The 25,412-nt window shown below is 40.8% G+C and overlaps 1 protein-coding gene across 10 annotated transcripts in view; it reads left to right on the top strand.

The window, feature by feature from the left end:
• The window catches only part of ST6GALNAC3 (ST6 N-acetylgalactosaminide alpha-2,6-sialyltransferase 3), a 626,405-nt gene that overhangs the window by 126,899 nt on the left and 474,094 nt on the right, over positions 1-25,412 (top strand). The window contains exon 1 of one of the 10 annotated variants that reach the window (XM_070780182.1): positions 11,038-11,634. The exons of 8 other annotated variants lie outside the window; for them this stretch is intronic. In XM_070780182.1, the coding sequence (XP_070636283.1) occupies positions 11,626-11,634 (9 nt within the window). In that variant the 5' untranslated portion in view covers positions 11,038-11,625. Of the gene's footprint in view, positions 1-11,037; positions 11,635-22,297 lie in introns of those variants that run through there. One more of the 10 variants, XM_070780207.1, reaches the window with a different exon arrangement.

Genomic DNA, 25,412 nt, shown 5'->3' with positions numbered 1-25,412 from the left:
AGGAGCACAATGACTGCCAGTGCAGTTTGCTGCCACTTCCTTAATCCACACTAAGGCACTAACACTTTAACCTACTACCGTTGCTTTTTTATCTGTGGTGCCAATGCTGACAAAGCAACGAGGGCAAGTACACCTTTAACTGTATTGTTATAAAAGCATGTAGTCCTTTAATGGGGTTTCAGGGACCCTCCCACCCTCAGGATCTGTGGACAGCACTTTGAGAACAGCTGGGCTAGAGGACTGGTCTTGTGAGAATGGGTTCCCCAAGGGAAGGCAGGAACAGGCATGCACTTGGTTTGAGTATAAAGTTCAAGGATTAGTGGGTGTATCCTTGTAGTTGCTAGATGGGATTCTGCCCTATCCATTAAATTACCTCATAAGGATCAAGGATTAGCAACTCTGCAAGGAGTGTGGTATGGGTGACAGGGCAACCCTTAAATGAAGTTGATGAGAGGGAGAAAGATTTTAGCAGAGTCCTAAAGCTCAGAAGCTCAGATTCTGTGGTATTTGCTCTTCAAAGAATATCAGAAGTTTCTATAATTCATAGGAACAGAATGCCACTTTGCATTTCTTTCTTCATCTGCAAAATGGGAATGTAGTAGTAGTATTGTATGAATTAATGTAGAAATAGTTAAGAACAGAGTCTGGTACATAGAAAGGCCTGTATAATGTAGTTATGGTGAAAATGGAGCTTGGAACTATAGGATGAATCAGGGAGCTGTTCTCGAACTTCAGTTGGCAGCAGAATGCCCTGGAGAACTTGTTAAAACACCCATCGCTAGTCCCCACCTCTGGAGTTACTGATTAGGGGTCTCTGAGGGGGAGGTCTGCTCTTCCGTGCAACACATTCCCTGAAACCCTGAGTCAGAGGAGCCCACTCAGTGTCCTTTTCTTTCCTGGTTACTCAGCAAGCCATTGCCTTTTAGTTGATATCCTTGGATGAAAGGTAGTATCTTCTTATTCTTCCTGTTTCATTTGTTGGTTTCTTTTTTCATTTAATTTTGCCCAGGAACTGAAATTTCTGTGTGTGTGTGTGTGTGTGTGTGTGGTTTTTCCTTGGGGACAGTACTGATTTAGCATTTACTTTTTAAAAATATGTGCTGTTTTGCCACGTGTAAAGTCACTTTAGTCATGTCCAACTCTTTGTGACGCTATGGACTGTAGCCTGGCTGGCTTCTCTGTCCATTGGATTCTCCAGGAAAGAGAGCTGGAAAGGCTGCTGTGCCCTCCTCTAGGGGATCTTCCCAGCCCAGGGATTGAACCCATGTCTCATGTCTCCTGCATTGGCAGGTTGGTTCTTTACCACTAACACCAGCTATAAAGCCATGCCTCATTTTTATTAAAGGCAGATCAGATGGTTAGGCTCCAAAAATTCGCCTGATGATAACAGTTTTACTAACCTCCATGGTTTTCAACAGCTTCTAAATACCTTGCATAATGTCATGGTATCTTTGTGACTTTTCTGAGCTTACCAAAGCTTACTTTTTTTTAGGACTTAGAAGTAAAGACAAGGCTTCTGATTTAAGACTGCTGATGAAGATGTCCTACGTGAGGAGCATTGGTAGTTTATGATTACCAGTGATGTTAATTTCAAACTGTATATTCATTTATTTCAAATTGTATATTCATTTAACAGTAGGCAAGTGCCAGTTGTGTGAAAGGCTTTGTGCTAGATGCCAAGAACTAAACAAAAGTCAAGATAGGCATGGACAAGTCTGGGTCACTGATAAGCCAACCAACAGTTATGAAACAGGGAAAGACTGGAACTGATTGGGCTGAAGGGGTACCTAATTCATGGGGCTAGATGTGTTCCCAGTATAAGGGATATCAGAGCTGAAACCTTTAGGGAGACTATGAATTAGGTAAAGAAAGCAGGCAAACCACACGGACAGTATTCCAGGCTGTATAAATAGTGTGCAGGAAGACCTCAAGGAGCGCGAGATTACAGTATCTTTGGGAATAAGTGTAATTTGGCTGGTTCATTGAGATTAGGTCAGGGGGATGGTGTAGAAGGTAGAAAATCACAAGAAGATAGGAAGGCTACACAGAGCCCTCTATGCCTTTTGGGTTTCCCAATCTCAGCTCTCTTGAATTTTGGGCCAGGTATTTCTTTGTTGGGGTGGGGCTGGGGGCTGTCCTATGCATTATAGGATATTTATCCATATTTCAGGTCTCTGCCAACACCCTCCCCTCCAGACATTCCCAGTGTCCCCTGAGAGTGGGCAGTAAAATTGCCACTGATTGAGAACTGCTGTTACCAAGTTTTGCCTTTAAGAGTATTGGAGGGCAGTTGTCACGTTTTATTCCGGTGAGTGATGCCAATCAATTTACACCTTTGGCCAGACACTGACAGCATTGGGGAGAATGGTTGGGAGTTGGCAAGACTGGAGACATGGAGATACATTGCTCTAGGAGTTTGGGTGGGAAATACCAACCATTCAATCCAAGGTAGGGGCTGTAGGGATGGAGAGAAGTATGTAGACGTGAGACATATTTAGGTGATAGCATTGACAGGTGACTAATTATACATGAATAGTGAAGGAAAGGGAGGAATCAAGGGTGTTCTTAAGGATTCTTCTTGAGTCCTGAAAAAGATGGTGGTGCTCTTCCCTGATGAAGGGAGCACAGGAGGAGGAACAGATTTCATTTTTAAACAAAACGTTTTTAATGTTACAGTACAATACCTTGAAAAGGACAGTAGTACAGTACAACAGCTGACACACAGGGGCTGGAATTGAGTGAAAAGGCAACAAGAGTTGCTGACTGAAGGAGGGAGAGGGGGTGGGAGATGGTAGAGCTGAAGGATCAGCAATGGAATCAGAGGGCAAGCTGCAATTTCACTCATGCCTGACGTTGATGGCACAGGTTCTGGTTCTGATGCTGGATTAAATTCTATTTATCCTCTTGAGAAAACAATCCAGTGATTTCTGGGTTGTTATTTAGTCACTAAGTTGTGTCTGACTCTTTTGCAACTTGATTGACAGTAACCTACCAGGCTTCTCTGTCCATGGGATTTCCCAAGCAAGAATACTGGAATGGGTCACCATTTTTTTTTTTTTTTATCCTCCAATGGCTCTTCCTGACCCAGGGATCAAGCCTGTGTCTCCTGCTTGGCAGGTGGATTCTTTACCACTGTGTCACTCGGGAAGATGTCTAGGTGTATGCTGTACTTAGTTACTCAGTCATGTCCGACTTTTTGTGACCCCATGGACTGTAGCCTGCCAGTCTCTGTCCATGGGGATTCTCCGGGCAAAAATATTGGAGTGGGTTGCCATGCCCTCCTCCAGGGGGTCTTCCCAACCCAGTGATCGAACCCAGGTCTCCTGCATTGCAGGTGGATTCTGCACCAACTGAGCTACCAGGCAAGTCCCTAGATGTCTGGGTATTAACTCTCTTTTTCTCATCATAGGTGACACAGTAGCCCTGAATTGCATTCTGAATGGCTGCTGCAACCTTCCTGTATCATTCTTCATTTGGGTCTGATGCCTCAAAAACTAACAACGCTAGGAAGAACAGATTTATTGGGGAGGATCAGGAGAAGATGTTGGGGATTTTGGATATGTCAAAATGGAGATAATTTATGAGAGCCAAGAGGAAATTTTCATCTGTAAGTGAAGTTTTGGTTTTAGAACTTAGGAGAAAGATCAGAGCCAATAATTATGTGGAAGTTGAAACTCTAGGTGAGACTGAGGGAGAATGCATTGAGTGTGAAGAGCAGGATACTCGGGGCAGATCCTGGCAAGAGTAGGAGGGGCTGATATGGAGAAGGAAAAGCAGGATGTGGCAGTGCCAGTGAGGTTTAGAGGAGCTTGGTTCTGTGAAAGGGAGCTGACTGTGTGTCCATGTGTGTCTTTCCTTCAGTGGATTTAAGTTTTGTGTGGTTCCAGATGCTCATTAGGGTCATTCTACAGTGACTGGGAACTCCTAGATACAGAAGGGTATGACTGGTTGTGGAGACTGCCACATTTACTCCTGGTGTGCCCCAGACAGATACTGTGAATCAGTAAATCCAGAATTGAAGACACATGCTGCGTCTCTCCAGGGCTGATGCTGGCCTCGACTGCTGAATTATATAGTGGGCTTTTGTAATGTAGACAAATCTCCTCATCCTGAGGTTGCTTGCCACTTCCAAAAGAGAAATCTCTTTGGGGTTGATGAGTATCAGAACTGTGTTTCTGTCTCATAAAAGCCACTTTTGATGAAAAAGTAATAACTTTAATTTAGAGATTGTGTAGCTATCACTGAAGGGTTATGATGACATATAACCAAGTCTCCAGGATCATTGGTGTATGATATTATGTGATTTTTATTCCTGAGTGGTAGGTCCTCCAGATACCTGACCTTTGAAGGTACAATGTATTATTTACATGAAACTAAGAGCTGGTGCATTCTAAATGGCTATGGTTTATCATGACTGTTTCAGAGTTGGATCCTGTGGTCATATGATAATTTGACTTGAAGGAAATTCTGTGCTGTGTACTTGGATTTCATGCTTAAAATTTTCATCAATAGTTTCAAGACTCTATTAATTAAAATAAGATGCTTCAAAACTTTTCCCTACATAATACGGAATGCACTGGGTAGCTCATATTTGAATTAAAACCCTTAGACGCTTTGCATTTTCTGGTCTGGCGGTCTTTGTTTTTCTAATTTATGTGTCCCATTTGTCCAGAAGGAGTTGGGAAGTTGAAATTTACAACCATCCCAACTGGGAGAATTAAGACTCTTGATTAAATGAGATCTTGTTTGTGTATTCAAATGGAAAACTGTGGTTGGGCAAAATAAAATTTGCAGTAAATTTCTAGTGAATTATCTCCAAAACTTAGTGGAGGGTCCCATCTCCTGGTAGTTCCACCTACCCAACTCTGTGTGGTGACTATGCTAAGTTGTGTCAGTTGTGTCTGACTCTATGCGACCCCAGAGACGGCAGCCCACCAGGCTCCCCCGTTCCTGGGATTCTCCAGGCCAGAACTCTGGAGTGGGTTGCCATTTCCTTCTCCAGTGCATGAAAGTGAAAAGTGAAAGTGAAGTTGCTCAGCCGTGTCCAACTCTTAGCGACCCCATGAACTGCAGCCTACCAGTCTCCACTGTCCATGGGATTTTCCAGGCAAGAGTACTGGAGTGGGTTGCCATTGCTTTATAGGAGAAATCATTTTTGTATATACCACTTTTTAGTAGTGACTGATTGGGCCAAAATTGAATTTCAATACTAAGCTATGCTAACCAGCCCCTGCCTCTGGGACTTTGCAGTTGGTTCTACCAGATTTCCAGCCTATCTTTGGATGTGGCCATTTTCTGCTGTGTGAATAGTGAAATTGAGAAATCAGATCTACAGACACAGAAGGATGAAGGATGAGGAGCAAAGACAAGCAACAGAGAGAAAGAATTCCTAGACTTCTCTGGAGCATCTCAGTCCCAAGTTCCAGTAAATTCTCAAGATCCAGCTCATTCATGCCTTTGGGGGTCTCTCATAGATCCCTGAATCCTTTGAATAAATAATCCTAAACCAGCTCATGGTTTCCTGTGCACAGGAGCAGTGAAATGGGCTACATTGCCTAGATTTCTATGTTCCAACTGGATGCTTGTTATTATGCTTTGTTTGTATCCTAAAACTGGCTTTCTCATGAACTGAACATCATTTTATGGCTTTAAGCTGAGCTAGTCTTTGGTTTAAATGTTATTTTCTTAAAAATGTAAGAGTGAGTATAGGAAATGTAATAACACACACATATTTGAAACAAGATTCTTAAAACAAAGGAAGATGTGTGTATAAGCAATGGTTGGTTCCAGGTCTAGAAGTCAAAGCCTTTTGAAGTTTGATGTTCAGACAAGGAACAGAATGCAGTGTCTCAGTTGAGGTTAGGAGTGGTACTGTGGTGGCCAGAGGTGACCTTGGGGTGAAGAGTTCTTCCCAGAAGACTTTGTTACTCATTTTTTGGTCTTATTCCTCTGATCCAACCAGTCCATCCTAAAGGAGATCAGTCCTGGGTGTTCATTGGGAGGACTGATATTGAAGCTGAAACTCCAATACTTTCGCCACCTCATGCGAAGAGCTGACTCATTTGAAAAGACCCTGATGCTGGGAAAGATTGAGGGCAGGATGAGAAGGGGACAACAGAGGATGAGATGATTGGATGGCATCACTGACTCGATGGACATGGGTTTGGGTAAACTCCAGGAGTTGGTGATGGACAGGGAGGCCTGGCGTGCTGTGGTTCATGGGGTCACAAAGATCAGACATGACAGACCGATTGAACTGAAATGAACTGCCTGAAATACATGCTTTGAGATCCCAGCCTAACTGGGGCCCTCTGATTGCTCAGTGTTTTTAATGATTGGGAAGAAAACCACTGTTGCATCTTTGACTTTTGAAGGTTAATAGTAATAAATAGCCTCACAGAGTTCCTCTGTCCATAGGATAGTAATGCAAAAATGAATTGCATCCCAGCGTATCTAGTGTGTTCCTTTTTTTTTTTATTAATTAATTTTTATTGGAGTATAGTTGCTTTACAGTGTTGTGTTTCTACTGCACAGGAAAATCAGTCTACCATACATATGAATATATTTCCTCCCTTTTGGATTTGCTTCCCATTTAGGTGACCTCAGAGCGCTGAGTAGAGTGCCCTGTGCTCTACAGTATGTTCTCATTAGTTGCCTATTTTATGCATAGTATCAATACTGTATAGTGTCAATCCCAACCTCCCAGTTCCTCCTACCCCCCCTTCCCCTTCCATATCCATTCATTTGTTCTCTATGTCTGTGTTCCTTTTTTATTATCCGAAAACTATGACTAAATGTGGGTTTATATACTGTATATATGAATATAAACAGATATTTGTATGCAGACATATGTACTTGAATGTAAAGCTAGATATGTCTCAGTATGTTTAGAAAGATATTGTGATAGATAGCCCCCAAAGAGTTACAAATGATTACTTCTGGGAAAGTGAGGTTGACAGAGCAGAAAAAGAAACTTTCACTTATTTTACCTTAAATTTTTTAAAATAGTGACATTAAGACTGTTTGATTTTATATGCATTTTTATTACTATAAAAACACAATTTTAAAGTTACTTTGTGATTTGCAATCATTTTAATGAGAGATGAAAAGCCAACAGTTGTGCTTACCTAAATATGATTACGTACTAATTAGGTTGTTAGATCTGTGTGTGGGGTGTGTGTGTGTGCATGTGTATGTGTGTGTAAAGTTATAAGGAAAACTGATAATTGACTTCTAACTATAATAGATTGGAAATTTCTGATTTTACATAAAAATTTTTTAGAAAAGTGAAAGTTGTGAATATCCACCTTCATTATTGTTTAATTTCCAAATTATTTATTGATATCAATTGGTCTTTATGTAGCATGTTTTAGAAATGCCAGTTATGTTCATTTAAAGAAACTTTTTCATAGTCACTTTTATAATTTCACTTCATCTCATCCTGGTTGTGGATTTCAGAATCCCAAAGCAAGTTTCTTAGAAACTTCTAGGTACTTTTACTGAGTATAAGTTAACATCCTGTCATCAATGTTTATGTAAGTGAGGGTGTATGGAAAAATGTTTAAGGGAAAGGGGAATTTGAGAAACTTGTCCAAGTATTATTCAGTATAAATATGAACGAGCAATATTTCTTGGTTTTTCTTGGAATGAAAAAAAAATTGTCGCAAACATGATGATAAAGAATCATACTTCTTGATTCTATTACTTGCTGGATCTTTGATTTTGGACAAGTTATTTAACCTTTCAGTTATTTAACCTTTAAGCTTTTCATCTTCATTTATTTATTCATTAAATATGATATAATTCCTTGATAATTCAAAAATTCCTCTTGGAACTTACCATCTACATTGCTCCTAAAATTTTAGCAAGCATCAGAATCACCTGTGGAGTTCAACACAGATATTGCATTATGCTTCCAGATTTCTGATTTAGTCCCTCTGAGGTGTGAGTCAAGAATTTCCATTTTTAACCAGTTCCCAGGCGAAACTGATGCTACTGGTTCCAGAACCCCACTCTGAGGGCCACCACACTAGAGCTTGCCGGCATTAATCAAACTTGTCAAATTCCAACTTTCCATATAACTTCTAAGTAGTATGAAGAAGAAGGACCTGGTGCTACAAATGGGCATATGAACTTTGGGAGTTCAGGCAAGGTTTTCCTGACTATGCAACTCTTGAGCTGAAGGAAGAGAATGAATGGGTGAGTGAATGAGCAGTGAGGCTGAGTAGAGGTTCTGAGAAGGGACCCTGGAACATGCTGGGAATGGTTTAGTGGTTATGCTGAGAACCAGGGAGTTGGGGGTTATGAAATGAAACTGGATGGACAGGTAGGGCTAGTACAGAATGATGCTAACGATTTTGTCCTTTACTCAAAGGGTAGTGGGAAAGCACTAATTTTCCTAAGGAGAGAGACAGAGAGAAGGTGATAGAATGGAATGGGAAGCAATGATGTGATCTATTAAATGTTTCAAGACAAGTCTCTTTACCATTGACTGCAGAGTTGAGAACATGAATGTGGGAAGTAAGAAAGGAGATAATGTCAACCTCCTGGTGAAAACTTTTTAAAATAGGGTTAATAATACTAAGGTTGTTAAGATGAAGAAGTAATGATACACATAAAATGCTCAGTGCTGGCATAGAGTAAGTACTTAGACAATACTATTTGCTATTATAATTAATAAAAATAGATATCTTGAGGCCCAAATGCTCTCAGGGCCATGGAAATTGCCATTAAAATGTCATCCATATTTGAACTTTCAAGCTTCTCCTACTCTACCCCAGGAAGAATTACCTTTGAAAATATGATACTGAGCAAAAAAGAAAAAAAAGGAAAAATGAGCTGGATTATTGAATCCTTATGTTGAGACTGAGAATCTGAAAGGGAAAGAGAATTTATCATTGGGAGGAAACAGAACTGATAAGTGGCTGTATGGCCAGCTGGCACTGATGTTAATTGTTTGTAGTTCTCTTGTGTATAGGAAGAAATACTGGCTTCGCAGGAAGTTGGTGGTAGGGAGAAAATATCTGTTCAAAAAAGGAAGACTACAATGAATAAAGTATATTTCAGTGGAGCTGCCAAATTAAAAAAAATAAAAGGGGAAAAAAAGATAAAAAGCTGGGGAGATTAAAAGCAAAAATGACAAAATAACATGCAAGGGTAACTCCCATAAGGTTATCAGCTGATTTCTCCACAGAAACGCCAGTTGGGAATGGCACGATACATTTAAAGTGATGAAAGGAAAGAAACTACAAACAGCAATATTCTACCCAGCAAGACTCTCATTCAGGTTTGATAGAGAAATCAAAAGCTTTCCAGAGAAGCAAAATTTAAGAGAATTCATCACCACCAAACCAGTTTTACTACAAATACTAAGGAAACTATTCTAGGCAGGAAACACAAGAGAAGGAAAAGACTTACACAAAATAAACCCCAAACAATTAAGAAAATGGTAATAGGATTATACATATTGATAATTACCTTAACTGTAAATGGATTAAATGCTCCAGCCAAAAGACACAGACTGGCTAGGTGGATGAGAACATATTCATGTATATACTTCCACTTACCACATCACTCTACTTAACCCCTCAAATTGTATGTAGTTATTTTATATTGTTAGGTTAATCATGTTTCTGTTATGGCTTGCAATTGTAATTATCTTTTATTTTTTGTCTGGCTACTGATTGTGAAAACTGATAAACATCTATTACTATTGTGATTATGTAACTATTATTAGTTTAACACCTTTGTATCATGATTGGTCAATAGAAAATAATAGAATTCTGTATCACAAAGACTACCATTTAATAGAAAAAACGTGTAATCACTTTTTAAAATTCAGATGCATAACAGAATTATCTTGGAATTTTTTGAAAAGTACAAATGCCCAGGTATTGCTTTTTTCTCCAAAGCTCCAGGTATGTTTCTAATTAGCAGCCATGTTTAAAAACAACTGGACTATATGATGATCTTTTACTTTTATCTAGTTTGCTTCACTTTTTCTATTTCATATTCAGTGCTCTCATTTCATTTATTCCAATTTCACCATCTCATTTTGTTTTGTTGTTGTTCTTTCTCAAACCTTTATCAAGCATAGTAGAAAAGCTTCTTTATACATATATATGTATATACATATATGTATATATGTGTGTATATATATATGTGTACATATGTATATATATGTATTTTAGCAAAAAAGCAGGGGAGAATCAGAGGTCTCAGCATGCAGAAGATACAGAAGGGCCTTGGATAGAATCATTTGGCATTGTAACAGGAAGACTTGCAACAGGGCATGAATCTGCTCTTGGTTGCAGAGTGTCAATTTCTAGTTTATAATTACTCATAACCCAATGTACATAGTGTTTGGCATGTGCAAAATATATTGGCAAATGCATTAGTAAAATTTAACTATCCAAAGCTCTGGGAGCATTGACTTTGTAAAATAACGGAATCCATTAAAGCAAAAGTAATTAACTGACTCAGCACTCCTTCTGAGTCAAGTGGCAAGAAGTCAGGGATGACTGAAGGACACAGAGGGCAAATCAAGGGAATTTTCTGACTACAATACAAGGATGACACATAGAGAGACAGAGCCATTGCACACACCTTTGACTTTAATTCAGAAGCACTGTTCCTTATCCAGAAAGCAGGAGAAACTGTTAATTGATGTCATGGCATCTGGTCCCATAACTTCATGGCAAATAGATGGGGAAACAGTGGAAACAGTGACAGATGTTATTTTTTGGACTCCAAAATCACTGTAGATGATGACTGCAGCCATGAAATTAAAAGACGTTTGCTCCTTGGAAGAAAAGTTATGAACAACCTAGGCAGCATATTAAAAAGCAGAGACATTACTTTGCCAGCAAAGGTCCATTCTAATCAAAGCTATGATTTTTCCAGTAGTCATGTATGGATGTGAGATTTGGACTATAAAGAAAGCTGAGCACAGAAGAATTGATGCTTTTGAACTGTGGTGTTGGAGAAGACTGTAGTGTTTGAGAGTCCCTTGGACTGCAAGGAGATCCAACCAGTCCATCCTAAAGGAAATCAGTCCTGAATATTCATTGAAAGGACTGATGCTGAAGCTGAAACTCCAATACTTTGGCCACCTGATGGGAAGAGCTAACTCACTGGAAAAGACCCTGATGCTGGGAAAGATTGACGGCAGGAGAAGGGGATGACCGAGCATGAGATGGTTAGATGGCACCATCGACTCAATGGACATGAGTTTGAATAAACTCTGGGAGTTGGTGATGGACAGGGAGGCCTGGTGTGCTGCAGTCTATGGGATCACAGAGAGTCGAACACAACTGAGTGACTGAACTGATGTGAAAGGGGTCCTTTAAGGGTGTATGGGTAGAGTGTGTGTGTGTGTGTGTGTGTGTATACAATTAGCTCCAAGGCTTTAAAGAAACTCAATAGAAGTATTTATTATGAACCTTTGTGTAAGGCCTCTGAAAGATTGTGGAGGTAATACATACATGGATGATGGAACCCTAAACTCTGCTTTCAGAAAGCTGAGCATTAGAGGAAGGTGAAGAGTGCCCCCACCTCTACCCCAAGTCTCCTGCCTCATCCTCTTCCAGTCCTGGCTCTGTTGAAACTCTGCATGGGACCTGATGAATGTGCACAGTGAGTTGTTGGAAAGGAAAGTAGAGGTGAAACTTAGACAACATCAAATGAGAGGAGTGAAGAGTATGCTATCAGAGACTGCCTATTTTATGCTGATGAGACCAGTTAGTCTTAGATGTTGAGATTCATTTTTTTTCCAGTGGAAAATCTGCCTAGAGTCTTTAAAAATTTAAGCCTGTCGTCTATATGTGGCCTTAGTGCATTGCATTTTCAAAGTGCTGTTGTATTAGGTGTATATCAATGTGGCCTCTGGGCTGTTGGTGTTAAAAAGGGAGATCTGAAAGTTCATCAGTTCATCTTAATTGTGATGAAATTTTCTGTCAAGGAAGGAAATACTTCCTCAGATAATCAGGTCTGTAATTTTATAGGATCCTAGTATGGTCACTTTTAATGTATAATTAGACTTTATTGTTTCTCATTAATTTGTGGGAAGTTGTTGAATCAGGGTTTAGAAAATTTTAAATGAAATTTCATTATATGTGGAAGAAAACTTAATGGCTGTCAGCCAAATGCAAGTACTGTGCGTGGTGTTAGGATATGTGTCAAAGAAATTGTTTGTTCTCGGTCTCGGCTTCAAAGTAGAGTCACCTGGAGCTTGAAGTCTATTAAGAAAATTTGGAGACCCATGTGGATCTCAGATTAAGGAAAGCTTCACTCTGGTCAATGGAAGCAGCACTCAGATAAATGAATGAAACACTCAGGTCAATGAAGGACACACTCAGATAAATGAATGAAACAGGTCAATGAAGGACACAGATCAGTGAAGGTAGTGCTCAGATCAATAAAGGGGGCACTTAGATCAATGGAAGCTGCACTCAGGTCAATGAAGGTAGAACTCACATCAATTAAATCAGAGTCTGTGGATATGTACCTAGATATCTCTAGTTTAATAGAACTCCTCAGGTGATTTCACTGTGCAGCCATGTGTGAGACCTCAGTCAAAGCTCTGGAGAGTTAAAACGACCCAGTATTAATTAAATAAAACCTCTGGGGATTAGGGTAGTCATTGGTAAGGTTTACAGGCTCCCCAGGTGATTCTGATACACATTGAGGATTTAGAATCAATGGAATGGACCCTTGCCCTCCAGAGAATACAGTTAAGTGAGAGAAAAAGGAAATTTACATGTGAACCTGTTCCTTAACAGTTTCCTGTACAAAAGTACGAGAAAGTCTATGTTCAAATACTGGAAAACTTGAATAAAAGCCAAGGAGTAACAAGAAAACATAGGCAGTAAATATTTGATAATTAAATGATTTATACTTAGCATGTTGTTTGGATGGAAATTTTGTTTTCAAAGTGTAGGAATTCTTGGAAATCCTTTCTTCCATCATAGATTTTCACCATTTATTCTACATTATGGATAAAATCTTAATCCTCTCACCTGCCAGAATTACTCTAAATTCTAGAGTGAAAGAGCTGGACTTGATCTGGTCTGTAAACAAAGCCTAGTGTCTGTGGAGACGAGTAGGGTGGTGCTGGGTGCCCTGGGAGAGCCATGAATGTAGAAGGAGTTCTTTTTATCCCACTGTGGAGGTCGGAGACGGGGTGTGGGGGTGAGTAGTTGTTGGCCTGGATACCTAGGAGCATGTTTCTCCTAGGTATCCAGTGAACAAATGTGCACTGCTCAGAATACTCCATATCGCAGGATGTGTGTTTTAATACTAAGATCAGGTAATAGCAGTGTTTTTCTATGAGGTGTAGGGAGATTTGATAGAATTTTCTCAAGTTAAATTTTATTGCCCTAGCGGGTGGCAGAGGATGAGTTCATTGCATAGCTTTACTGACTCAAAGGACATGAATTTGAATAAGCTCTGGAAGACAATGGAGGAAAGAGGAGCCTGGCATACTGCAGTCCATTGGGTTGCAAAGAGTTGAACTTGCCTTAGTGACTGAATAACAACAGATTTTATACATAGTGGTGTAAAAACAGATAACTAATGTGAATCTACGGTATAGCACAGAGAATTCAATGCTGTGTGGTGACCTAAATGAAAAGGAATTCCAAGGAAGAGGGGATATATGTATATGTGTGGCTGATTGGTTTTGCTGTACAGCAGAAACTAATACAACACCGTAAAGCAATTATACTCCTAAAACAAATAAATAAATATATTTTACTGCCATAATTTTTTAGCCCTTTGATAACTGCTTCTTATAGTTTCTTAAGAAAACTCGACTGAGTGACTGAACTGAACTGAGGGATGACACAGGAGATTTCTTTGGATTTCCATAGCACTCCATCAGAATGCCAGTAGCCTTGGAATCTTGTATAATATTGCACCTTACTTTATAGGGGTCATATAGAGACTTAAATGAATTGGTATATGTAAATGCACTTATGACAATGCTGGGCTCCTGCCAAGCACTCAGTAAATGTTCAGTTCAGTCACTGTCATGTCTGACTCTTTGTGACCCCATGGACTACAGCACGCTAGGCCTACCTGTCCATCACCAACTCCCAGAGTTTACTCAAACTCATGTCCATTGAGTCGGTGATGCCATCTAACCATTTCATCCTCTATTGTCCCCTTCTCCTCCTGCCTTCAATCTTTCCCAGCATCAGGGTCTTTTCAAATGAGCCCAGTTCTTTGCATCAGGTGGCCAAAGTATTGGAGTTTCAGCTTCAGCATCAGTTCTTCCAATGAATATTCAGGACTGATTTCCTTTAGGATGGACTGGTTGGATCTCCTTGCAGTCCAAGGGACTCTCAAGAGTCTTTTCCAACACCACAGTTAAAGGCATCAATTCTTTGGCACTCAGCTTTTTTTATTGCCCAACTCTCACATCCATACATGACTACTGGAAAAACCATTACTTTGACTAGACATACCTTTTTTGGGAAAGTAATGTCTCTGCTTTTTAATATGCTGTATAGGTTGGTCATACATTTTCTTCAAAGGAGAAAACGTCTTTTAATTTTATGGGTGCAATCACCATCTGCAGTGATTTTGGAGCCCCCCAAAATAAAATCTGTCTTTGTTTCCTCTGTTTCCCCATCTATCTGCAGTAAATGTTAGCAATTCTATAATTTCCTCACTACTAGAGTTACTCCCATCATTTGTTTCCTGGGCTGTGGGGACCTTGAGGGCAGGCTAGATCTCTCCCTTGTCTTTATATTCCCAGTCCCATAGCACAATGCTTGGCTCAGAATCATGACTCACTGAATGTGTGGTGAGTGAAAGATGGGCCAGCTTAGATCTGATTGGCCAAAAAGACTTGTGCAATTTTTCTAAGTGTAGTATATCAGCATTTCAGTTCTACCTGCGTGAAGAGTTCATGCTGTGTCATGTTAGCACTGTGGGGAATGACTACTTTAGAAGAAAGGGCAGTTTCTTGTTGTATACTCACTGGTTTATGGTCTCCCTTTGCCTTCTTAATGTGGAGTCTCCACCACACCTCCCTGCGTTCCCCTGATCATGGCGGTGCTCAAGTCATCATGCCTTATGGAAGACTGACTTCAGGGCCAGATGAGTGGCAGAGGAAGATGTGGAGAGGGACAGATACTGGTGATATGCCTACTGGACATCTGAGCCCCGTATCAAAAGAACATCTTGTTTGGTCCCAACTGGCATTCTCTGAGGGAAATAAGTGCGTTTGTGAATGGGACCCTTGCTGCTACTACTTTTATGTTGTCAAGGAGGAGGGAAATCTACAATAGGATTGAGAAATAATGAAAGTGAATATATATATTTTTTCCTCCCAAAAGCATTTCCACAGCTGTATTGTCCGATGCTGCCGATTTTATGCTTCAAAGAATTGAGAATGAATACCTGGCAGCAAGTACTAAATCTGTGTGTGGTGACTGACAGATTAAGCACTAAGGATGTTAAAGGAGATTAGATCATGGATTCCCCAAACAACAGATGTCAGTATTACTTTCCATCTTGGAATTGAACGAAGTTGCCTTTATGTTTCTCACTATAGCCAGTGCCATTACATCCTCCCAATTTGGTTTCTCTTTAGAACATCATTCATTTATTCAAATAGTGGTTTCTTGAACTCCTTTCGTGTGATGGCTTGGTTCTAACTACTGAGAAGATATAACAAAACGTGAGGACTGGTCTTTAGATTCTAGAAGCTTATAAGTCAGGAGATAGGAAAAGGAGGTCATAAAGAAAAATAAGACCATAAGATAATCCCATGAAATCCTACATGATGAAGTTTTATGCAGCCATGTTGAAGGAATCTTTTCAAGTGAAGAGAGAACAGCACAGAAAATAATACCACCTTCCGGCATGAATATAATCTTTCCTCATCTGATGTCAGCCTGAGATAGCTGAGGGCTGGTGGCTTTTAATTTTCCTCTAGGCTGTGGAAGATGGTGGGATGGTAGAATTAGGAGTATGGTCATTTGACTTATTTTTGGATTTAAATCCTGGCCCTGCCAGTCTTCCATTGTAGGGCTTTTGACAGGTTGCCTGGGCTTCCCAGGTGGCACTAGTGGTAAATAAACTGGCTGCTAATGCAGGAAACCCAAGAAATGTGGGTTCAATCCCTGGGTCAGGAAGATCCCTTCGAGGAGGGCATGACAACCCACTCTAGTATTATTGCCTAGAAAATCCCATGAATGGAGAGCCTGGTGGACTACAGTCCATAGGTTGCAAAGAGTTGGACATAACTGAAGTGACTTAGCATGCTCGCACACAGACAGGTTACTTAATATTTCTGAGCAAAACTAAATATGTCTGTAACTTTCAGAGATGTGAAAGAGCAGCACTAATGCTCACAGTTAGCAAAATACTGGCACTTAGAAGGCATTCAGTATGTGGTGATGGTTATTAACAACAATTATAGCAGTAAAAGTATTTCTACTGGGCCACTAAACTCACACATAAGTGATTCCTTCCTGCAAAACAATTCCATTCACCTTGCTCAGGTTAACCTGTCTTTCTTTATATGACAGATTTAGTACTTTTCATTCCCCTAAATTAGCAGCATTAGACAATATATCATGGAGTGGTGCTTGCTTTCCTTGAGGAAGCAATATGTTTCTTTTTCCATTTTTTATTTTATTGACACTTCTTAAGAATTCCCAAAGAAGGAAGCCTCAGTTAGTTTCTACCCCATATTAAGAGAGGGTTGTAAATCTAATATTTTTGACTTCTGGTTCTTTTATCTTTCTGTCTTTTTAGTGGTAACTAGTAACATTAAGTTTTTTCCTCTTTATATTTGTGTCACTGTGTTGAATGTTTTACATGATTAATCTCATCTAATTCTCCTAACAGTTCTGTGAGGTAGTTGTTAGCCCTGTTTTATAAATTATGAAACCAAATCCACAGCTGGCCAGAGAGTGATATGGTGGGATTGAATTCTGGTAGTTTTGCTCTAGAGCCCGTGCTTCTCCCCATGGTGCCTGGCTGGCTGCTGCCTCTGCTCTTTGCGCTTATGGGGTTTAGCACCATTTGGGAAACTACACAGTAAGGGTAGTTATCTGCCCTCCTGCCCCATTTCAAACTGATGCTAAAGGATGGATGTTAAATTAATCTCCTCTCTGGTGTTGATTCTCCACAGTCCATATTCTTTACTAGCTGTTCAGTTTTCACCTTGGATGCTCCAATGTGCCTATCATATAAGTTGACCTTGGAACCTCCTTCATAATAAAGCTGTACTGTCCTTAGACCTGGGCAAGAGGAACTGGACCCTTTGCACTGTCCCTGTGCTTCAGATGAACACACTTTAGTGTTCTGTTCTGGCTGCTCCCACCCATGGAATGAGGAGTCCTCACAGGCAAAGTGATGAATTGCCTGGAAACTATAGCACCCCTTCTGCAACACAGGGACCCAGGACCCCAGAACTCTCCACCCCATCTCAAGTCCTGCTGGGTCCTTCTCTCTGGGGCAGCTCTTGGGATGGTGCTGCATCTTACAGGATGTCCTGACAATCACTAAGATGCCAAGTTTTCTGTATCAAAGTGTTCTACAAATGATAAGGTATTATCTTAATCTGTTTGGTCCTCTATAACAAAATATCATACAGACTTGGTGGCTTATCAAAAAACAAAATTATATTTCTCATAGTTTGGGAAGAAAATCAGGGTGGTGGTATGGTTAGATGAGGGCTCTCTTTTGGGTGGCAGACTTCTCACTGTCTTTTTACATGATGGGAGGGGAAAGTATCTTTCTGGACCCTCTTTTATAAGGGCACTAATCCCCCTTGTGAAGGCTCTACCCTCATGATGTAAGCACCTCCCAAAGTCCCATTTGCTAATACCATCACCTTTTGGGGGGTAGAATTTCAATATATGAATTTTGGTGGGGACACACACTCTCAGATCATAGCAGGTGTTATACAAGTTTAGCCATCATAATCTTATACCTGCTTGAGCAGAAAAAGCTCAGGATTACAACCCAACATTTGACTGGAGAATTAGTCTGTGAAAGGATTAGCAACAGAATCTACTGGAAGGAGAAGAGAGACTCAAACCATGTGCCTCTGTCTTCCAGAACCTTGGAATTGCTTCTGTGGATGAAATCCAGGGACTCTGAGTCTAAAACTTTCTGAGGGAAGCAGCCAGGAAACTTTTTAGTGCCAACCCATTGAGTCAAACCTCAAAGGCTTGGATGGGCTTGGAAAAGGTAGGGTTGGTTGCCGTACCTGTTGCTGACTCATCTTCGACTAGGATCTGAGTGCCCTTCTATACGCAGCAGGATTCTCTTTCCGTTTTGATGATGGTGTTTCTGAATAATTGTTGATTCCCCACCACCCGCATTTTTTTTTTTTTTTTAATATCTGCCTCTACCATTTTCCAGTCACTTGTACCTAGAGTAGTATACATCATAAATCTTTTTCACATCAAATGTTCTCTTGCACTGGGTGTCTGTATTCTGTAGGCTTTTTTTTTTTTTTCCCACATTTCTCTGGATGATTAGTGTTGGTAAGGATTTTATTCGCCTCTTTTTATCTCTCTCTTTGGTGTTTTCTTTCATTCTTCTTGGCCCAGTTTCAAATTTCTTTGGTCTCCAGAAATCTTCCATGCTTCATCTTTAGAGATGAATCTATCTTTTGTACTTCTAAAAGCTTTTGTGTTTAGTGGCTTATTCTGCATATATGTTGGTGCTTTCTCAGGTCTTTTATTACTTGATTCTCCTCTTTTCAAAGGTGTCTTAGAATTTACTGGGCTGATACAATTGACTTGGTGAATTCTAAATTGCACTTTCTTGACAGTAGGTGTGTGATGTTGTGCCCGTCATGATGGCTGCTCTACCCTGTGTCCATTGCACTTGGAGTGCTTCTTGTAGCCATTGAGCTTTTGCTGGGATAAACCATGGACTTCTTACTTTTGTGAGTACAGTGGCTGAGGAGGCTTTAAAAACTCTATCATCAGAGCATCTCATAGTCATGCAAATTGCTTCCTGCTCAAGCTTGCTGGTCCAAGGGCACAAGGAGGTGCTGACTGCCAGCCTTTGTTTCCCTTACCAAGCTTTGCACCTGGTTCAGGGCTGCATCCTCAAGGGGGACCCTTTTTCTAATACTGGAGAAGGTGTCATGTGGGCTGGTATCCTGTCTGCTTAAACTTACCTTCAGGGGAGAAGCTGCAAGAAGAGGTAGTGGTATTTCTTGTGGGGAACAAAGATCTGCTTACTCACCCGGAATCTTGAAGTACTCCCAAATAAGGGAAGTTGTTAAAGGCCAAAGCAAGCTATAAAAAAGTTGGTAAAGAACCACGTAGCATGTGTTTGTGCTTTTCATGCACAGGATGATTTTTATGTTCCATCAGTTATTTGATACTCAGTGGGGGTCTTGCAATGAGAGCCACCATCTGATTTCATCCTCTGTAGCCCATTGGTCCATTGGAGAAGGAAATGGCAACCCACTCCAGTGTTCTTGCTTGGAGAATCCCAGGGATGGGGAGCCTGGTGGGCTGCCGTCTATGGGGTTGCACAGAGTCGGATACGACTGAAGTGACTTAGCAGCAGCAGCAGCAGCCCATTGGTCACCCTTGCCTGCTGTGTCCTACTCTCCCTAGAGAATTGCTGCCCCCAAATTGTATTCAAGCAGCCTAGCTCTTTTAAGATAAACTTGTCCCCAGGGTCTTCCATTTCCCATCTACTTTGGTTAATTCCTGGAGCAGCCGCACTTGGATTCAGGACTGGGTTTTCTAGAAGTCAACAGCTCAGTGACTTGGCAGCCTTTGCCACACTGTAACTGCATCTGAGAGCTGCATATACCTTAGGTATTTCATTTTTTCCCCCTCATATGAACCATAACTACCTGTTCTCCGACTTGTATTTTGAAGGGATAGTATACTTCCTTAGCAAATATTTCTTGATGTTGCCCTTTGTTCTGAGATCTGTGACTCAGACCTTATCTATAGTGAACTGAATTTGTTATCTTTTCTGGACACCTGTTCTAACATGGCCTGAGGCTTTCTGTAGTCATCCTCGTATTTAGTCCACTAGGGCTCCAGAACAAAATGCCACAGCCTGTGTGGAATGAACAACAGAAGTTTATTTCTTGCAGTTCTGGAGGCTGGAAATCTAAGATCAAGAACCCAGAAGGGTTGGTTTCTGGTGAGAACTCCCTTTGGCTTGCAAATGGTCACGTTTTCCTTGTGTGTGTATTTGTGGTGTCTTTTTCTTTTCTTATAAGGACATCAGTCCAGTTGGATTAGGGTCTCACCTCTATGACCTCTTTTAACTTTAATTAAATGTCTCCTCTCCAAATACGGTCACACTGGGGTTAGGATTTCAACATGAATTGCGAGTGGACACAATTCACTCCATAACAGCCCACACTTGCAAGCCTTTCTCATTTAAACATATCAAGTAGACATTAACAACATTTCATTGATACCTTTTTTGGGTCCATTTGGCCTCATGTAGCCATATTAAAGACTTCATTTCCACCGTCAGAAAAACACTCCATATCACAATAATTACACTTCAGACCTTGCCCCTTAGATGGCGTCCTAATTGTTGTTTATAAAAATCTAAGCCTCATTTTTGGAAACTGCTCCCCTACGTTAAATATAGTGAAATGCTTCCAGACAATCTCATTTTGTTAAAATTAAATTGGTGTTCTCTGGACCATATTTGTCCCATAAGCAGCATTTTCAAAGGGCTCAGCGGGCTGGGGCCTCCAGCCTGTGCTTGTAGTAATCATATTGATTTTTAATCAAGAGCCTTATTTTGGCAGGTTCTCTTTTTTGATCATTTGAAAAATGCTTCTTGATGGTTTGCAGTTTAAATTCATTGAACTTAAAGAGGTGCTGGATCACAGAGGGAAATTTTTCCTGGGAAAAAACACCTGCCTAGTGTATAGTGCATTGGAGAAGGAAATGGCAACCCACTCCAGTGTTCATGCCTGGAGAATCCCAGGGACGGGGGAGCCTGGTGGGCTGCTGTCTATGGGGTCGCACAGAGTCGTACACGACTGAATCGACTTAGCAGCAGCAGCAGCAGCAGCAGCAGGGTATAGTGCATGCATGCGTGCTCAGTCATGTCTGATTCTTTGTGACCCCATGGACTGTAGCCCATCAGCGTCCTCTGTCCATGAAGTTTTCCAGGCAAGAATACTGGAGCAGGTTGCCATTCTCCTTCTCCAGGGAATCTTCCCTACCCAAGGATCAAACCCACATCTGTTGTTTCTCCGGTATTGGCAGGTGGATTCTTTACCACTGTGCTACCTGGGAAGCCCCTAATATATATAGTATTAATGGTCAATTTTGCTAATGATAGTAATGGGGAGGATTTGATCATCCACCAAGTATCTTTAAAAATTTATGGAACATTACAATTTATTTCATGTCTCTCATGCAATATTGAAGAATTCCATAATTTTATTTTTTTCTATTTTTTTTCTGAGCACAAGAGTGATTTCCATGAGAAGAGGTTTTTTTCTTTTTCTTTTTTTTGAGACCATTTTGAAATGCAGGTGCATGATTAAAAAGTGCAAATTCTTTGGGGATTAATCATGAAATGTTTCAGGGTTGTTACAAGGAAGCTCATCAGTCTGGTGAAATTAGGAACACTTTCTTGGTACTGAATTTTCATTTGCACTATATGATCAGTTATAGTTTCATTTGCAGTATATGATCAGTTATCAGTTTCTGAGCTAGATAGTATCTGTGGGTACCGCTGATGGGTCTAAGACACAGGAAGAGAAAAAGAGAACATCTGAGGTTTATATGGTAAAGGCTGATCTGTTCTGTGCTGGAAACATTTAGTAAATAGCTACATCTGTTTCATATGCTTAAAATGAATAACTTGATGGATAAATGAATGACTTCATTAATTCAGGATGGACTGTTTCTTAAATAATCCAAATTAGTGATAAGGAAAGACAATGCTATATGTTCATCAAGCTTGTTCCTCCTGGGCACATGGCTAAAATTGCATTTCTCACTCTTTCCTGTTGTTGGGTAGAGCCATGGGATTGAATTCTAGCCAATGAAGTTTGGTGGGAATGACATTTGGCACCTCAAAACCTGTTGCCTAAAAGTCCTCTTTTGTGATCCTCCACATATTGTCCTTACCTTGTCCAATGATTGGATTCAGAGGGTACGGTGGAAAAGCTCAGGGATAGTGGAGCCAGAGACAGAAGCAGTCTGGTCCCTGAAACACTGCATGGAAAGAGCCCCCATCAATTCACATGAAGCTGTAATGTGATTTAAACAAGAAATAAATCTTTATTGTGTTGTAAGCCACTTTAATTTGATTTCAGGGTTATATTACAGTGCTTGTATTATAATAATTATAGTAAAGTTTCATCTTGGTTTTGTTTCTCAGTATTATTGTAGTCAAAAGTGGGGTCCATCAGCTTGCCACTCAAACCAATAAAGAGACAAGTTTGGTGGAAAGAAAGTTTGCTTTATCTTGAATGCGGGCAACTGTAGGGGTGGAGGGATGCCTGTCAGAAGGTCGACTCCTCCCCACTAACATTCAGAGGGCAAGGGCTTTTACAGGTGGAGGGAGGGGGCAGCTACAGGCAGGAACAGTATAGTCAGCTCTGACAGTCATCTTGGAATTGGTCATTGGTGATCTAACCAGCATCATCTTGATTAAGTACAATTAATCTTCAGTTCCAGGGTCAGTTTGTTTCCATTTCCTTGAGGCTAATTCTTGGAATTGTGGCAGCTTAAATCATGGCTATAGTCTGGTCATCATGTAGTTAACTTCTTCCACCTGGTGAGGGTTTCAGTATCTATAAGACAGCTCACACGATATGGCACAGAATATTATCTATAGCCCTTGAGGGGGAACTAAAGGTCCTTGACTTTGCTTAGAGAGATAGAAAGAGAGAGAGAGTCTCTCAGTTGTGTCCGACTGCTTGTGACCCCATGGACTGTAGCCCGCCAGGATCTTCTGTCCATGGCATTCTCCAAGCCAGAATACTGGAGTGGGTTGCCAATTCCTTCTTCAGGGGATCTTCCCAACCTAGAGATTGAACCTGGATCTCCCGTACTGTAGGCAGATTCCTTACCCCCTGAGTCACCAGGGAAGCCCCTGCTTAACCACTAAACTATTATTATTTGGTCTCCTTTGACTGTTCTCCTTTGATCTCCACAGTTTCTCACTTGTCTGATTAAACTTATTATTTGGCTAAATTTTTTCCACAAACAAAAGACGGGCTGAGAACATGGGAGGCAAGGACCATAGGATCCTACTCTGTTTCATTATTTATGCTGAAAAATATATGACCTGAAAACAATGAATACCGCAACAAAATGTACCTACATCAGTTTCTGACCTATTAAGACCATATTTTTTTGCTGTACTTATTCCAAGTAGAACCACAGGGATGTGCTAATTTAGAGGCCTATTTAATACTTATCAGAGGTCCTGTGAAGTTCAGTTCAAGTTCAGTCGCTCAGTCGTGTCCAACTTTTTGCGACCCCATGAATCACAGCACACCAGGCCTCCCTGTCCATCACCAACTCCCGGAGTTCACTCAGACCCACGTCCATCGACTCAGTGATGCCATCCAGCCATCTCATCCTCTGTCGTCCCCTTCTCCTCCTGCCCCCAATCCCTCCCAGCATCAGGGTCTTTTCCAGTGAGTCAACTCTTCGCATGAGGTGGCCAAAGTACTGGAGTTTCAGCTTCAACATCATTCCTTCTAAAGAATACCCAGGGCTGATCTTCAGAATGGACTGGTTGGATCTCCTTGCAGTCCAAGGGACTTTCAAGAGTATTCTCCAACACCACAGTTCAAAAGCATCAATTCTTCGGCACTCAGCTTTCTTCGCAGTCCAACTCTCACATCCATACATGACCACTGGAAAAACCATAGCCTTGACTAGATGGACCTTTGTTGGCAAAGTAATGCCTCTGCTTTTCAATATGCTATCTAGGTTGTTCATAACTTTTCTTCCAAGGAGTAAGCGTCTTTTAATTTCATGGCTGCAGTCACCATCTGCAGTGTTACATGCATATTAAAACAAACTTTTAGAGAGGGAAATAGTATCAGGTGTTATTCTTCCTCTAAAATCTGTTGAGGAATCTGCATTTTCTAGACATAAGCCAGCAAGTGAGGTTATCTACCTCTGGTGGCCACCACCATCTGATTAAGGGAAGGCAGGCACCAATTCAGGCACGTGTTCTCAATTGTGAAAATTCCACAAAAGAGATTCATTTGCAGAGACACAGCACATGAGTTCCGTGTATGATTTGTTGTTGTTGTTTAGCTGCTCATTTGTGTCCAACTCTTTTGTGACACCATGGGCTATAATTCATCAGGCTTCTCTGTCCATGGGATTTCCCAGGCAAGAATACTGGAGTGGTTTGCCATTTTCTTCTCCAGGGGATTTTCCCAACCCAGGGATAGAACCTGCATCTCCTAAACTGGCAGGGGGATTCTTTACTGCTGAGCGACCAGGGAAGTCCCCATTAGGTATGATTATTACCTAATTTATTTTAGGTCAGAAATGAATGCTTACTTTTTTATGAATGCAGTAATGGACTTCTTGCCCTTCAGAATTGTTTTGGGAGAAAACGATTAAATATCATTGAAAGAAACCCAGGAAAAAGCAATAGCCAAGGGCCATAAACATTGAGTTTAGAAATTTTTTTGTCCCCCTCTCCACTTTGAGAGGTAGTCATTTCATATCCTAGCTTCCTTTTTACAGCTGTGTGATCCAAGATGGCAGCTGTTATTCATATATGACTGTTTAAATTTAAGTAAAAATTAATTAAAATTAAATGAAATTAACAGTTTATTCCCTCAGTCACATTAGCCACATTTTAAGTGTGCAGTAGCATGACTGAAACAACTTAGCAGCAGCAGCAGCCACGTGAGGCTAGTGGCTACCTGTCTTATTTGGACAGCTCAGATGTAGAATGTTTCCATAAGTCCTTAGAGTTCTATTAGCCAGGACTGGTACAGAGAGCTAGCTTTTGTATTTTCATTCTTTCATGGTGCAATTAAATTTCCAGATTTTCTCACTTCTCCTTTATTTAAAAGCACTATTAAAAAAAAACAGGCCCCAAATGGAGTCATTTATGGTAAGCCCAGTGTTACCAAACTGAGACTTAATTACACTTTTGCCTCTTTCAGAAATGGAATACTAAACCAGTCCATCAGGAATCATTTGATCAGCATTAGTTAGGTAATCGGATTGATTGCCATTGTTTTTGTTCAGTTGCTAAGTCATGTCCGACTCTTTGCCACCCCATGGACTGCAGCCTACCAGGCTGCTCTGTTCATGGGATCTCCCAGGCAAGAATACTGGTGGTGGGGTTGCCATTTCCTCCTCCAGGGGATCTTCCCGACCCAGGGATTGAACCTGCATCTCCTGAATTGGCAGGTGGGTTCTTTTCCACTGAGACACCTGGGAAGC

Source organism: Bos indicus, chromosome 3 (genome assembly GCF_029378745.1).
Source record: "Bos indicus isolate NIAB-ARS_2022 breed Sahiwal x Tharparkar chromosome 3, NIAB-ARS_B.indTharparkar_mat_pri_1.0, whole genome shotgun sequence".
Classification (NCBI taxonomy): domain Eukaryota; kingdom Metazoa; phylum Chordata; class Mammalia; order Artiodactyla; family Bovidae; genus Bos; species Bos indicus.
The sequence above is the reverse complement of the archived record's forward strand: the minus strand, read 5'-3'. Positions and strand labels throughout refer to the sequence as shown.